This window comes from Camelus ferus, chromosome 13, assembly GCF_009834535.1.
Source record: "Camelus ferus isolate YT-003-E chromosome 13, BCGSAC_Cfer_1.0, whole genome shotgun sequence".
NCBI lineage: Eukaryota > Metazoa > Chordata > Mammalia > Artiodactyla > Camelidae > Camelus > Camelus ferus.
In genome coordinates, this window is record NC_045708.1 from 12,646,525 (window position 1) to 12,661,197 (window position 14,673).

The window sequence follows — 14,673 nt, forward strand, 5'->3', positions numbered from 1 at the left end:
CTGCCGAAACAGAGGCCTCTGAAGTGTAACCAACAAAGTGAGTTTGGGGAACGTCAGTTCCCTAGACCAGCACTACTGCCCAGAGTGGCCCAGACGTCTCCTCCCAAACCCAGCCCTGGTGTCCTTGCCATCTCACTGGGCTGAGACCCTGTGAAGTCCCACCTAAGCCCCGCCAGCTTTGATGGAGACAAAGACCAGCCCCAGCAGGCCAGCTGCTCTTGACTTTGGCTCTGGGAGGGGGTGGGGAATGGAAGGACAGAGGAGAGGTGACCCCCAGGGCTGAGGGGAGCGTGCTGGGTGCACTGCGGGAAGAGTCTGGGGAGGCTGTGCTCAGGGCATTCCGGAGGAGCCAGGCCCCCCAGGGCTGAGGGACCCCACCCTACTCCCCCACCAAAACAGCTGCCCAGGGAGCAAACATCTGGAGTGAGAATCTCTACTGTGGTTGCGCGCCTAAATTAACCCATCCTTGAGAGTCAGACTTGACGTTATCAGGTGAGTGGGGTCAGGCCAGCTGGACCCTAGACTATTCCCTTGCAGACCTGCTGTGAGATCTGGGGAAGCCACAGCCCTTCATGGGGCTCAGTTTCTCCATCTGAGAAATGGGCATCATAGTTCCACCTTGCACAACCCTGCAGGGCTCTGGACTGGGAGAGGAGGGAAAGGTAAGGAGAAGGGGAAGAGGGGAGAAGAGGCTCTGGGCCCGCTGATTCCAGAGAACTTTCCATGCACAGAGCCCATCTCTGCCTCCCAGCCACGCCCTGAAGACGGGGTGGTCACAGGTGTTAAGGGACTCCTGGCAGCTGCACAGTTAGTAAGTGGAGGAGCTCGGTGTCTGCCCCTGGCCTGAGGATGCCACATCCGTGCCCTTCACCCCGGCCATGCCTCAGGCCTGCAGCAGGGATGACTCAAAAATGGAAAGGTGAAAAATTTCACAAGGTGTCTAGTTGGCAAAAGGATCATTGCTCCGGGGGGAGGATGTAGCTCAGTGGTAGAGCGCTGGCTTAGTGAGCACGAGGTCCTGAGTTCAATCCCCAGTGCCTCCGTTAAATAAATAAATAAACCTAATTACCTCCCTCACCAAAAAAAAGATCATTGCTCCAATGCCCAAAGCCTGGCCCTGCAGGTCGGGTCCACAAGGGCCTGCCTCTCTCCCCACCCCTCCCTCCTCGCCTCAGGACCAACTGGGACAGCCCTGCTCTCTCATCCCGCGTGCACCTGCTGCCTGCAATGCCTTCCCTGGCTCTCTCCGGTCACTGGACCACCAGGCTGCAAGGGTTCTCTCCTCTGGGCTCCCACAGCCTCGCTGAGCTGCCTTTCCATACCCCTCATCACTGCATATTTTGATGGTCTGCTGCTAGTTGCCACCCCCACCAGACCCAGACGGCCATCCCGCCATGGTCAGGGACCATGGCTCTTCCTCCTCTGAAGTCCCAGGGCCCAGCCTGAGGCCTGGAGCCATAGTCACTATCAGTGCATGTTTGTTGAATGAATAAGTGAACACACCAATGAACCAACACCAGCTTAGAGAAGCTGAGTTTCTAAAGACAAGCCTCACCCTATCAGTCCAAGTGGCCAGCCCTGATGCTGAGTTCCTGTTTGCTAAACCAGGCCAAGCAGGGAACGAGGTGATGGTCATAGACATCCAGGAGTGGCCAGAATCAAGGGTGCCTGGAAGGCTATTTGGAAGCCCTGGCCATGTACATTGGTGTAGTGAGGGTAGGACCGCAAAGTCAGGAGTGTAGCAGGCGTAGCACAGAATAGGGGGTGAAGTTGGACAGGTCCAGAGTTTAACCTTTGCATTGGAAGATGGAGCATCCCAGTCTGATGGGGGAGACACAGGTCCCTGTCCTAAGGGAGCTCCCTGTCCGATGAGAGACATAATTAGCTGGCTCGTTTATTCATTCATTCATTGATTCATGCACGTATGCATTCATTCATTCAGCAGACAGACACAAGGTGCTGCTCAGAACCTCTCAGAAAATAGAGAGATAAACTAGGCCGGTCCTGTCCCCAAAAACTCTCAGTGGAGGGAGGTTCCACGGGTCAGGATTTAACCAGAGAAACCAGCCATCTTACCCACAAGGGCAAGCAAACCAGGTAAACTGAGGACCTCAAGGCTGCAGGACCTCAAGGGAGCAACTCCAGTAAAGGCCTGTCCCAGGCCAGCCAGACATCGACCCTGCTCACACGTGCACTTGCGAGGTTCTTCCTCCAAGCGCCCCCAACTCGCCGGCTGGAGGGCCGGCTCTGACGCTGTCTCCCCCGCAGGTAATGAGCATTCTGAGCAACCCCAGCGCGGTGCCACCGCAGCCGCAGGCCGACTTCTCCATCTCCCCGCTGCACAGCGGCCTGGACTCCGCCACCTCCATCTCGGCCAGTTGCAGCCAGCGGGCTGACTCCATCAAGCCGGGAGACAGCCTGCCTACGTCTCAGTCCTACTGCCCGCCCACCTACAGCACCACCGGCTACAGCGTGGACCCCGTGGCTGGCTACCAGTACGGCCAGTATGGCCAGAGTGAGTGCCTGGCGCCCTGGGCATCCTCCTCCCTCTCCCTGCCCCGCCCCCCTCCAAGGACCTCCCGCTGATTCTCAGAGCCCTGCAAGGTGGTGTCGGGGTAGGGGGTGCCCATTTCACAGGTGAAGCAATTAAGGTCCAGAAAAGAGGAGATGTCCTAAGATGCTGCTGAGTTGGACCCCTGCACTCAGGCTACTATTGTCTTAGAGCCCAGCTGTCCCATGAGAATGTGACGTGACCCACAAATGTCATTTAAAATGTCCTAGTAGCCACATTTTTAAACATAAGAAGAAACAAGTGGAGATTATTTTTATTAATATATTTTATTTAGCCCATATGTATCCTCCAAAAGATGATCATTTTACATGTAATCCATATAAAATCATTCATGAGATTTTTTTACATTCTTTTTTTGGTACAGTGTTTTTGAAATCCAGCCCATTTTAATTCAGACACTAAGTTTGCACCGCAAATACTCGGTCTGCGCTTAAGTTTCGTAAAATTTACAACTGAGGAAGTAGACTCACACAGCCAAGTTGTTCTAAATACACTGAAAAGTTTCCCACCCATGAAGCTAAATCGAATTTTGGTTTTTAAATTTAAATTAGATAAAATTAAATCAAAAGATAATATTCAGCTCCTGGCCACACTTGGCTGGTGGCTGCCATGTTAGACGATGTGGTGGGAGAGACCCTGCCCTTTTCTGCCCCACTCTGTAGGGCAGAGCTGTATTTTGAGCTCTTTCCTCCACTCCTACCCCACCCCGTCCTCAGCCTTGGTTTCCCCAAACTTGGAGCGGGTCTCGGGTGCCCACCCCAGCCGCCGTGCCGTTGACACCTGGCCGGGAGACAGGGACAGCAGACCCTCAGACCAGAGGCTGCCAGAGGCAGGCCTGCACAGCCTCCAGCTGCCGGAGGGATGGGGCAGCAGCAGGGCAGGCCAGGACGGGCGAGCCGAGGTCACGGGCTGCCCTCCTGCCCCACCTCCGGCAGAGGCCTCACCTGCTGGTGTCAAACGAATCAGAAGGGCGTGTGGCGAGAGGGCGAGACCCCCCAGCCCCAGGGCCTCCTCTGTCCCCGCTGCAGCCCTGGCCCGGCCCCCCTGACCTCTGCTTCCTGCCCCCCACACCAACCCCCCTCCTCTCACCGCCGCGGCCTCCACGGCTAAATGAGGGCCAGCTGTGCCGGCCTCCACCTCCCAGCTGTGCTCACGGCCCCGTCCCTGTGTGTGTGCGGGTTCACGTATGCGTATCTGGGTGAGTGGGGACACCTGTGTCCCGGATTTGTTACCGTCCACGTGTTGAGGGAGTGTTTGGGCAGGCATCTTGTGTGTAGGTGCGTGGGTGTGTGGATGAGTGAGCGGCGCGTGACGATTCACACGTGTATGAGTATGAGTGTATCGTGTGCACCTGGTTGAATGTGGGTTTGTATGTGAGTACACATGTGCACACATTTGGTCATGTGAGGGTATGTAGCTATAACACATATCCACGTGTGTCTAAATGTGCACGCGGGTGTGTGCGTGTGGCTCAGTGTCTACGTCAGTGCCTGTGTGTCTGACGCATGTCACTATGCAGGCAGGTATAATACGTGTGCATGTGTGTAGCTGTGTGTGTGAGTGTACAAGGATGTACGTGCGTCTGCATGTGCGTTCAGCACATCCATATGCTGGAGTGTGTCTGTGAGTGTGCGTCTGGGAGGATGCGTGTGCGCATAGACTATGTATGCAGAGTGGAAGTACGGGTGTGTGAGTGTGTGCCTGGGTGTGGCTGTGTGCACTGTTGTCCAGTTGTGCATCTGGGAGTGAACACATGATGCTTGCTGCCTGTGTGTATAACTGTGTCTGTGCGAATGTTGTGCAGGGGGTGACAGAACGTGTGTGTGCCTGTTTGTTTGAGAGCAGGGTGCACGCGGATGCACGGGAGTGTTTCCAGGGGGGCCAGGGTGACACCCTGGCCCAGCCCCTGTTCCTGGGCACTGAGTGAGACACATGCTCTTGATAAAAAGTTTAGAGCAGCTCCAGCAGCCCCAGCCTGGGGCAGGCGTTAGTCACACCCAGAGCCCCGTGTCCCCCTCCAGGGGCGCCTGCCCAACTCGGAAATAAAATTAACCCTAAAGTCAGCACGGTGGCCGCCGGGGAGGGGGATCAAAAGGGAAAGGGCCCAGGAGGCGAGAAAGGAGTTTTGTTCCTCTTTGCTGGGGCAAAGCTGGCCGGAGTGATTTCCTCCCCATCCCCACCCCCACCCCACCCCAAGCCCCACCTCCTCCGTCCTCCATCCTCAGCCTTCCTCCTTGCCGCTCCCCCTCCTGCCCCCACTTCCCCTCTAGTGCCAGCCTCGTTCCCCTGACTCCTCCAGGGGTAGCTCAGAGCTTCTCCTGGGCCACATTCTCCAGCCTTACCCAGAGGGAATCTCAGCTCAGACCCCATACCCCTTCCCCCACCCCACAGAGCTCGGGCTGAGAGGGGCCTGAGGGAAAGTCTGCCCCTCCCCTACCATGGCGTGGACAAGTCACCCGCCTCTCCAAGCCTCAGACCTGCCATCTATGAAATAGGGGCCCAAGGATTCAACTCCATTACCTCGAGAGTTTCCCATGGTACCATTCCCCTCACCTTTGACATTCTGAAACAGCCCCGGGACACACAGTGTTCCCACTGACCACCGCCCCACGTGCATGGGCGACTAAATCCACCTATGACTGGGCTTCCACAGTCCACGTGCGAGAGCCTCATGTTCCAAGTTGCTCCCTGTAGGTCCGGGACCACCTGTCATCTTCCCACATCTGTCCCGTGCATGAGGCTGGCATATCGGGCTCTGGGCAAAATGCATGTTCCTTATTTTATGTAATTCGCAAAAACCCCACCCAAGGTAGGTGTTCTTTGCCCTCAGGTTACAGATGCAAAAGCTAAGGCTCAGAGAGGCTAGGAACTTTCCCAAGGTCACACAGGAAGTGAATGATGGACTCCAGGTCTCCTAACTTCAAACCGAGTTCTCTTTGTACCAAACCACAAACTTGTGTAAGATGCTGAGTAACGATTCACACCTAGACTCACCTGGGTGTGAAGTCACGTTCACAACTTCACAGGCACCTGTGCATGGACAGAGCTGTATTTCTGTGTGAATATTCACTAATGTGCATATCTACGTGGCTTCAGGGTATAACTATACAAAAGGTATGTGTATAAAGAAAGGAGAAACGATCGTTTATGGAGCATCTCCTGCGGGTCTGGCATTCCATCCTCATGGCCATCCTGTGCAGTGTGCGGGGTTATTCCCACTGGACAGATGAGGAAATGGGATCCCCAGAGAGGCTGTTCGCCTGAGGTCACCCGGCAGTACATACTGATGTGCGCAGGCCACACCTCTAGATATGAGAGCCTCACCGTCAGGTGTGCCCGGAGTGAACACGTGGGCCAGGCTCTTAGGCAGCAGAGTCTGCCTCTCTCCCTGGGCCTCTCATCTTCCCAGGGACCCCTTCACACCTTCCCTTCCTGCTCCCTGCCATCGTCTGTCCATCTGTCTGTCTCTCCCTGTCCCTGAAGAGGGTGGGGGCGGAGGGGCAGGGACGGGGCGCACGGCAGATTAATATGGCCCTGGTGTTCCCAGAGGCCAGGGCCGTACTAATGATGGGGCTGATAGAACGCAGAAGTGTGAAAAGAATTTTAATAGATCTGACAAGTCTAATAAGAATTTGTGTCTAGAAGGGTCCTCCTCTGGGGCCGCGGGCTGACGAGACGCTGACGGCTGAGATTTGTTTACTGGTTGGCATCGCCACCACATCTCCTGCCAACTCCCGATTAATCTAATTTGAGACATTTAGAACCCAGGCGCGGGCACGAGGCAGAGGAGGGGAGACACGGAGGGACAGAGGGACAGGAAGGACCATTGACAGAGGCCGTAATGAGAAATGTCACTGCCCTGCCCTCGCCGGACCCCGGCTCGACCCCAGGGAGAGGCAGGCTCTGCGGGAAGACGGGTGCCCTTGAAGTTGGCTGGCTTGTCAGTAAAGTTCGACTTCTCGATTTTTCCTAGAAAAGCACCTACTGTGCGCAGGGCCGTGGCTGGTGACAGGGAGAGGCTAAAGAGAAGGGTACAGAGTGACCAGAGGCACAAGCAGGACAAATTCGGGCTCCTCCAGCTCACATGCTGCATGCGTGCCTCTGGGCCAGCCATCTTTCTGAGCCTCAGTTTCCACGTTTGTAAAATGGGAACAACTGTATCTAAAACCTGGGGGCTGCTGAGAGAATTACATGAGGTTATGTCCACCTCACACCTAGTAAACGCTCACTCTGCGATTCTCATCATTTTTATTCAAAGCCAGACCTTTCTGCCGCACCCGCAGGAAGAGCTGCTCCCTTAGACTAGTCACTTACAACTTCTGGGGTAGAAAAGTGGGGCCAAAGCCGGCTTTGCGGAATGAAGTGCTCCATGCACTCTGAAGCGCTGTGCACAGCCCAGGGGTGACTCTAGAGGAGGCTGCTGGGTGGAGGTGGTGGGGAGTGGTTAGCAGCTGGCACTAGATTGCCCAAGTATGTTTACATATGCATATATAATTTTTAATATACTTTTCACTATAGGTTGTTACAAGCTTTTGAATATTGAGTTTCAGGTGTATATCGTGTTGTTGTTTATCTATTCTATAGTAGTGTGTATCTGTTAATTCCAAACTCCTAATTTATCCTTCCCCCCTCCTTTCCCCTCGAACTTAACCATAAGTTTATTTTCTATGTCTGTGAGTCTATTTCTGTTTTGTAAATAGGTTCATTTGTGTCACTTTTTTTAGATTCTACATATAAGTGATATCATATGATATTCATTTTTCTCTGTCTGACTTGCTTCACTTGATATGATAATCTCTAGGTCCATCTATGTTGCTGCAAATGGCATTATTTCATTCTTTTTTATGGCTGAGTGGTATTCCATTGTATATATATACCACAACTTCTTTGTCCAATCATCTGTCAGTCAGACTGCCTGAGTTTGAATGATGATTCTACAACTTAGGAGCCATGTGATCTTTCAAGTTATGCAGTCTCTCAGGGCAGGGCCTCAGTGTTGTCATCTGTCAAATGGAGATGATACTAACAGCAGCCTCACAGTGTTGTGAGACTTGAATGAGCTGACGCACATAAAGTACTTAGAACAGGAGGGCATGGAGCTAGTTCTCAGTAAATGTCAGCTCCCCTCCCCACTTCCTCTGACCACTCTGACAATATGCCTTCTTTGTGGGGAGGACCGAAGCCCAGATAAGACTGACTCCAAGTAGCAGAGATGGTGTGGCCAGAGCTGCAGGGCACCCCCTGAGGCCAGAGATAGGAGGTTCTCCCATCCTTACCCAGAGTAAGGGGCAGACTGAAGGCAGGGCAAGCTGGCCACCATCACTCTGTCCTATCAGCTGGAAGCCTGGAGGCTGAGTGACCTCAGAGGCAGCACCCAGGGAAAGCTGAGGGGCACAGGGTCCAGACACTCCAGAAAGACCCCAGGCATTTGCACATCCTTTAGAAATCTAGAGGGCCATGCCCTGAGACCTCTGTGCCTGGCATCTTAAAGCACATTATCTCATTTGCTCCTTAAGGAAGCTGGAATTTGTTCTCCCCATTTTAGAGAGAAGGAAACAGGGATGGAGTGGCAAGCCTTTTGCCCAGAGCCTCATAAACAGGAAGTAGCTGGGACCCTGAATTGCCCCATGCACTGTTCCTGCCCTTCCTGCCCCCATCAAAGGTCACATCTGTTTATGAAACCCCAGTCCTAGGAGCCACACCTACTGAACTCACTATGTGCCGGGCACAGTGCTAACGAACCACTTTACGTACATTTTCTCTTTTAATCCTCACAATCACCCTTCAACCCAGGTGCTATCATTATTTTAGAAGAAAACTGAGGCTTGGAAAGGTGAGATGGTGTGCTCCCAAATCACACACTAAGAGTTGACAGGCGCAGGGTTTGACCTACATCCTTTGAGCCCCTAGGCAGTACGGCACCTTGTAACTCAATCATTGATACAGACCATCTGGCCTCCAGCCACACCCATCACCTCCTGGCTCTGCCCTCCTGCCTTTGGCAGGAGCCCCCAACCTTGGGGAGGCATGTAGTGTCACAGGGTCCCTCCATGGGTAGGTGGCGGAGAGGATGTTGGGCCAGGTCTCGTGTTTCCTAGGGTAGCCCCCTCGCCATCTTCCTCTGCCTTACACCCAAGAGGTCCCAGGGGGCTGGATTGGCCACAGCCATGGATTCCAGTTTGGGAGGTGGCATCTCGGGGCCTCAAGAGGCCTCAGTTACATGCCAGTCACATCATTTGGTAAGGGAAGATTTCTGCTGCAGCCTCCGGCGGGCACAATTAGTCCAGTCAAGACAGAAAACATGTATACCTACCTGCGCGTGCACGCGCACGCGCACACACACACAGATGCACGTACCTGGCCTAGGTAGAAGTCAGTCACCTCTAAGGTACAGGTGTCCCCAGTGTTCTCTGACTCACACAGGTGCACACAATTCACCCACATCTGTGCACGGGTACGTGTGCAAATTGCTCATGTGTGGACATTTGTGCCCATTACGACTTCATTCTTGTTTCCACCGTTCACACACACACGCACACAAGAGTACACGCCCTCAGACTCTCATCCGTCTCCTCTGGGTGACCCAAATTGACAAAGCTAAAGGTCTCAGCTCCCTGAATCACAAGCTCATGACTCTTCCTGCTCCTCCTCAAGCTCACCTGCAAAAACTCCTTCGGTTTCTGAGTAATAGTTCTTGCTTTGCCTCATCTATGAGCTGGGCTCAGGGTCCAGAAGAGACAGAAGGACCTCGCTCTTACTACTACCTGGGTACCATGGGCATCCCCCATAGCAGGGATATGTAGAAGCATGCTGGAAAGAGGGACTAATTCTTCACTAAACAATGTGATACCCTCTGTACTTCCCTGCAGATCCCGCAAGAGAGCTGGGTAAACAACAAGTGTTAAGCAAACATTTGCTGAATGACTGGCAAGGTAGTGAGAGAAAGAGCTTTGTGAAGAGATGGATAGATGGGTGGGTGGATGGATGAAAAGATGAATAGATAGAGGGCAGATGGACAAATTCATGAATGTATAAATGGATGGATGATGGATAAATGGGTGAATGGATAGATGGATAACTATATGGTTGGATGGATGGATGGATGGGAAGAAGAGATGGATAGATGCATAGAAGGATGGAAGGAGGAACTGATGAGTGAATAAATGGATGAATAGATGGATGGTTGGATAGATGGATGGATGGATAGATGGAACCAGAGATGGACAGATTGACAAAAAGGTGGATGGATGAACTGATGAATGAATAAATGGATGAATAGATGTATGGTTGAATGGATGGATGGATGGATGAATGAGTGGGTGGATAGATTTAGGGCAGATTGAAGAATAGGCAAAAATAACCTCAATTTCTAGGAGTTTCTCTCTTTTTTTTCCCCAGCTGCTGTTGATTATCTGGCCAAAAACGTGAGCCTCTCCACACAGCGTCGCATGAAGCTGGGGGAGCACTCGGCTGTGCTGGGACTCCTGCCTGTGGAAACTGGCCAGGCCTACTAGGGTCCCTGGGGCGACTTGCCCCAGCCCAAGTCCCAGCCTAACCCTTCTGATCCCTGAGCCTCCCCGCCTCAGTCCCTTCATTGCCCTGGGGTCCTAAGAGCCCGGGAAAGGAGCCCACTCCTTTCTCATGGCCAGCCCTCTGGAAACGAGCAGCCAGTCTACCATTCACCTGTGGTTACGGACCTGGAGTGACCCCTTGGAGTCTGCCCCTTCACTCTTGCCCCAGGAGGGTCCCTGGTCAGCCTGCAGTCTTTCCCCAGCAAAATCCTGTCATGGTCTCTGTGCCATCTCAGACACAGAAACCAAAGGTCACCCCAACTAGAGGGCCTTGGGCGCCCAAAGGAGGATGGTGTCTGGGATGAGGTCCTGGAGCCCTTTGTACCTAACTCTAGTGGGTCCCCCGGCCAGAGGTGGCGCTCACAGGGCCACTCCGGCTGAAGGTGCTGGGAGCCAGCCCTCCTGGGGGGGTCTCTGGCTCAGGGCCAGAACCACACCCTGTTCCTCCTCTGGGTGCTGGGACTTCAGCAGAGGGGGAACCCTAGCCCTGGGGTTTTCCCAGGGAATCAGCCAAGAATACTGAGGACTTCAGGACCTTCTCCATGCACCTCTAGTGGGTGGAGGGGCGAATCTAGCCCAGGCAGGGGGACTCGGAAGACCAGGATGAGGCTTAGCCAGGGGACGGGGCCGTATGGGTGGGACTTGTCAGCAATGGGTCGGCCCAGGCTACCAGGACCCAACGCAGTCATCCAGAAGCAGCTTTGGGCTCTTAGAGGGAAGTCCAGTTTCAATCTTGCCCACGCACGTAGGGCCTGGGGAGCCCACAGAACCCTTCAGTTTTCTCATTCACTGAATCAGATGCAGGGGCAGGGGATCAAGTCCTGAGGACACGTGAGAGAAGAGGTAGGCTCGGAAGGGGGTTTTGTAACTGGGGTCCCTCTGCTTGTAGGCGGCAAACCTTTGGCTCTATGGCTCTGTGCCTTCAAGTCCACACCCCATGGAGCTTCGACTTCTCACAAAGCCTCCCTCGGAGACCCAGGCCCAACCCCTGCTTGCCCAACTCTCTAGGAATGGGGCCTCCATCTGTCCGGGAGTTCCTTTAAGCTGCTGGCGTTGCAGAGAGCTTCCCTTGGAGCTCTGGAGGAGGGTTCTTGGATCATCAGGGACTACTTGCCTCACAGACAAGACCACTGGTTCCCCCTGGCATTTGTGGGGTGGAAGGCACGTCCCTATCCCACCCACAGCAGCATCTTTCAGTGTGGACACACTCTCAGCCGAAATGCCTCTGTCTCCTGATCCAGTGCAGCCAGACGGCCAATCTTGGAGCCGTCACCAAAGGTTCTGGAGAAGTGGGCAAAGTCGCCTTCCTCGGCCACTCCAGTGCTCTCCCAAGCTCCCTTCTCTTTGCAAGCTGAGACCTTTGGGAAGTGGTTCAAGTCCCTGACTACGGCCTCCCTTAGAACTTTTCACCATCTTCACCTGTTTATCACAATTATATTCATCTTCACCATCGCCATCATTATCATCTACACTTGGACCGTCTTGATCAAGTGCTGCTGGGTAAAAGGCGCTTGAGGCAGGAGACAGAGCACAGAACCCACGAAGACCGGACCAAATTGCTTGTCCCCACCTGGGCACCTGAGGCCACCTCTTTGCTCAACCCATGCCTCTTGCCCTCAGCTGACAAGACATTCCCAAAGGAAAGGGCTGCTGCTTTGGAAGTCGACCTGAGTTCCTCCCTACTGGGGAGCTGGGTTGGCAAGATACTAGGACACTTTCCTGCATGGAAATCACCCCTGTGACAAATGCTCACCTGCTTCTTGTCTTCGGACTCAGTAATATCAAGCCTGTCCTGGACTGTGACCAAGGTGGCTTGTATCTCTCTGGTCTAGAGGAACCTATTGTTAATTGGGGACAGACTCTTTGATAGCAGCGGACACCCAGACATGTGTGGCCCATCAAGTTCAGCCAAGGTTTCAATGGGAGCATTCACTGCAGGAGACTCTGGGTTCTTCAAACTCTGGACAAGAAGGAAGAATGTACTGTCTCTTGGTGGCCCAGTCCATGCTTTTGAAGCTGTCACAGCCAGGAAGCAACTCTTCCTTAAAATCAACACAATCTTCATTCACATTCCTTGAATGGTCAATCTTTCCCCCTGGAGGACTGTATCAGAAATGCTCTGAAACTACTTACATGCTATGTTACCCAAGAGCAGGGATCTCAGGCAGGTGACATGAAAACTAGCCCCACTCCCAGGAGGTAACATTCCTCTGCTAAGACCGGTCCCAAACATCTGCCCCCCCGTCGTGAAATGGGAATAAACCAAACGATTTCTCAGTACATTCAACTTCTCCAGAGTTCTCCCAGGCTACCATCTTGGTAGAAAACGGGACTTATTCCCTTAGGGGCCCCACCTCCTCAGAAAGAGACCCTGACCCTGACAGGTTTTCCTAAAACCCAGTGTATTAACGCGTCTAGCCAACTCGGTCTATAAAATTCATTCCTGTGTTGGCAGCTTGCAACTTCACCAGAAAGGTGATGTTGCGTGAGAGTTACAAGGCCTCAGACTCTTGAGGGTTGACCACAGGCTGAGAAAGAAGGCCTGAATCCCTGTGGCTAGGCCGGCCCAGAAGCACCCCCATCCATCCCTGTAAATAGAGTCCATAGCAAAACGAAAGATGTTTCCTCCAATTTATCACAAGTAGCTGTTGGTCCTGCCTACGGGGGGGCCCCTCTTCTGAGCTCACTGTACATTAGTTGGAAACGTGGTGATGTGCTGTCCGTTTATAGGAAGTTGACTTTTATATCTATATATATAAATATATACACTAAAAAAAGAAAGAAAACCCCCGCAGTGTGTGTCGTGCTAGTGCCAGGGACCATCTGTAGGGATATATCTGCATATCGTGTGTTTCAAATGATACATTCCAGGCTCTGTTGGGTTCTTTCATTTTTATTGCTTTGTTTTTCATTTGGTATTTCTCTCTTGCTGTGGAAAAAAAAAAAAGAAGTGATGTGTAAGAACCAAGGTCTGCTTTTATACTTTTATGTTTTCCGTGATTTACATTTGCCATTCTTTTGCCAGAGGAACATGAAGGAGAAGAGAGATCGGGGAATGAGAGAGAAGGAGAGAAGAATCAAGAGAGACGTTGGTTTGCCCAGAAGACAAGCGAGAAGGTCAGATTTCCAATCTGACTATGGCCTGAGAACCGGGCAGTTCCCAGACTTTGATCCCTCCACTGAAATCCAATGTTGTTTGAGACGGAGCGGGTAAAGCGTTCTGAGATTTGGATCCTGGAACTTGTGAAACCCCGTGGTTGCCCAGAAAAGACACGCTCTGGGGCCTCTCTCTGATGGTTGTTCTCATCAAGCTCCCGAGGGTGCCCTTCGCTATGGATGCATTTTGAGGTCAACGGATCTTTCCTCCCCTCCTGCAGAGGCACCAAACCCAGGCCAGCGGGGGGCGCTCCGGCCGCCATCTGGAAATGCTCAGAGACCTCTGTGTATCCAGTGCTCTCTCTGTCAGCTCTCACAAGGCCCATCCTCTACCTGGAAACTATCTGCATAGCACTCTAGATCATTCCTTCTTCCTAGGAACTGCAACTTGGTTGCATCCGTGTTTGACTCACAGCCATTTTCCTCCATGTGGGAGTGTGTGTGTGTGCGCGTGAGAGTGTGAGTGGGGTGTCCGCATGGGCGAGTGGGCGCGAAGGAGTGTGTTTAAATATAATCGCACCATAATTTATTCAGCTATATGGAGTAGTAGACTAGAAAGAGAAACTGGCATTTGCTTTAACTACCTGCTTGTAAGCGCTTCCTCTGTAACTCAGGCGTAACTGTTACATATACATTAAAAAGAAATTAAAAGCATTTCCAAGATGCCATGTACTCAGTTGATTGCCATTGTGTGGCTGCCTTTAAAAAGGACTGAAGGGGCAGTCAGGAAGCCGTTTGACTTAATTTAGAGGGTCGGGGTAGGAACTGCATTTCTCTTGCTCCCCACCGGGTCCCCCAGGGCTAGGCAGCTGCTGGATGCAGAGTGGAAGATTCATTAGTATTCGATAAATGGATACTGTTCTCAAGCATCTCTCCAGTGAGACCTCAGTTTTCTTCAACAGGACAAACTTTTCATGTTGCTAGACTTAGAACCCTCTGTGGCCATCTCCCAGTGTATAGAATTTGGAAGGTAGGAGAGAGCTCAGAAGCTTCCATAGTGCCTTAGAAGCGAAGCCTGATACGGAGATTCTTGGGCAGGTGAGTGACTGAGGGAGAGTTCTCAAGAGACATCTGTAAGAGGGTGAAGGAAGCAAGCCAGGGCTGGGGAACATGCTAAGCAGAGAGGAGGTTTTACCTGGAGTCTAGCCTCAACCTGACACTGCAGGGAGCTCAGGAGGGTGAGTTGTAGCATGGAGTTAGTCTCTCCTTAAGACCAGGGGACTTTTGTTTGCACAGTTCAGTCATTCATTAGCTGCCAGGCTATCCCTGGGATGCGGGTGGGTGGGTAAATGTCATATGTACTCAAGCACCTTCAGTCAAAGTGGCTCCTATGGGCTGAGGGCAGTTCTCCAGGAAAGATGCGGCAGCAACATT

General features: G+C 52.7%; 1 protein-coding gene across 4 annotated transcripts in view; it reads left to right on the forward strand.

The window, feature by feature from the left end:
* Window positions 1–13,953, forward strand: part of PAX7 (paired box 7) — a 101,547-nt gene extending 87,594 nt beyond the window's left edge. For all 4 annotated transcript variants that reach the window (XM_006188265.2, XM_032495304.1, XM_032495303.1 and 1 more), the window contains exons 8-9: window positions 2,269–2,515; window positions 9,971–13,953. In XM_006188265.2, the coding sequence (XP_006188327.2) occupies window positions 2,269–2,515; window positions 9,971–10,086 (363 nt within the window). In that variant the 3' untranslated portion in view covers window positions 10,087–13,953. The remainder of the gene's footprint in view (window positions 1–2,268; window positions 2,516–9,970) is intronic.
* The last annotated feature ends 720 nt before the right edge of the window (window positions 13,954–14,673 follow it).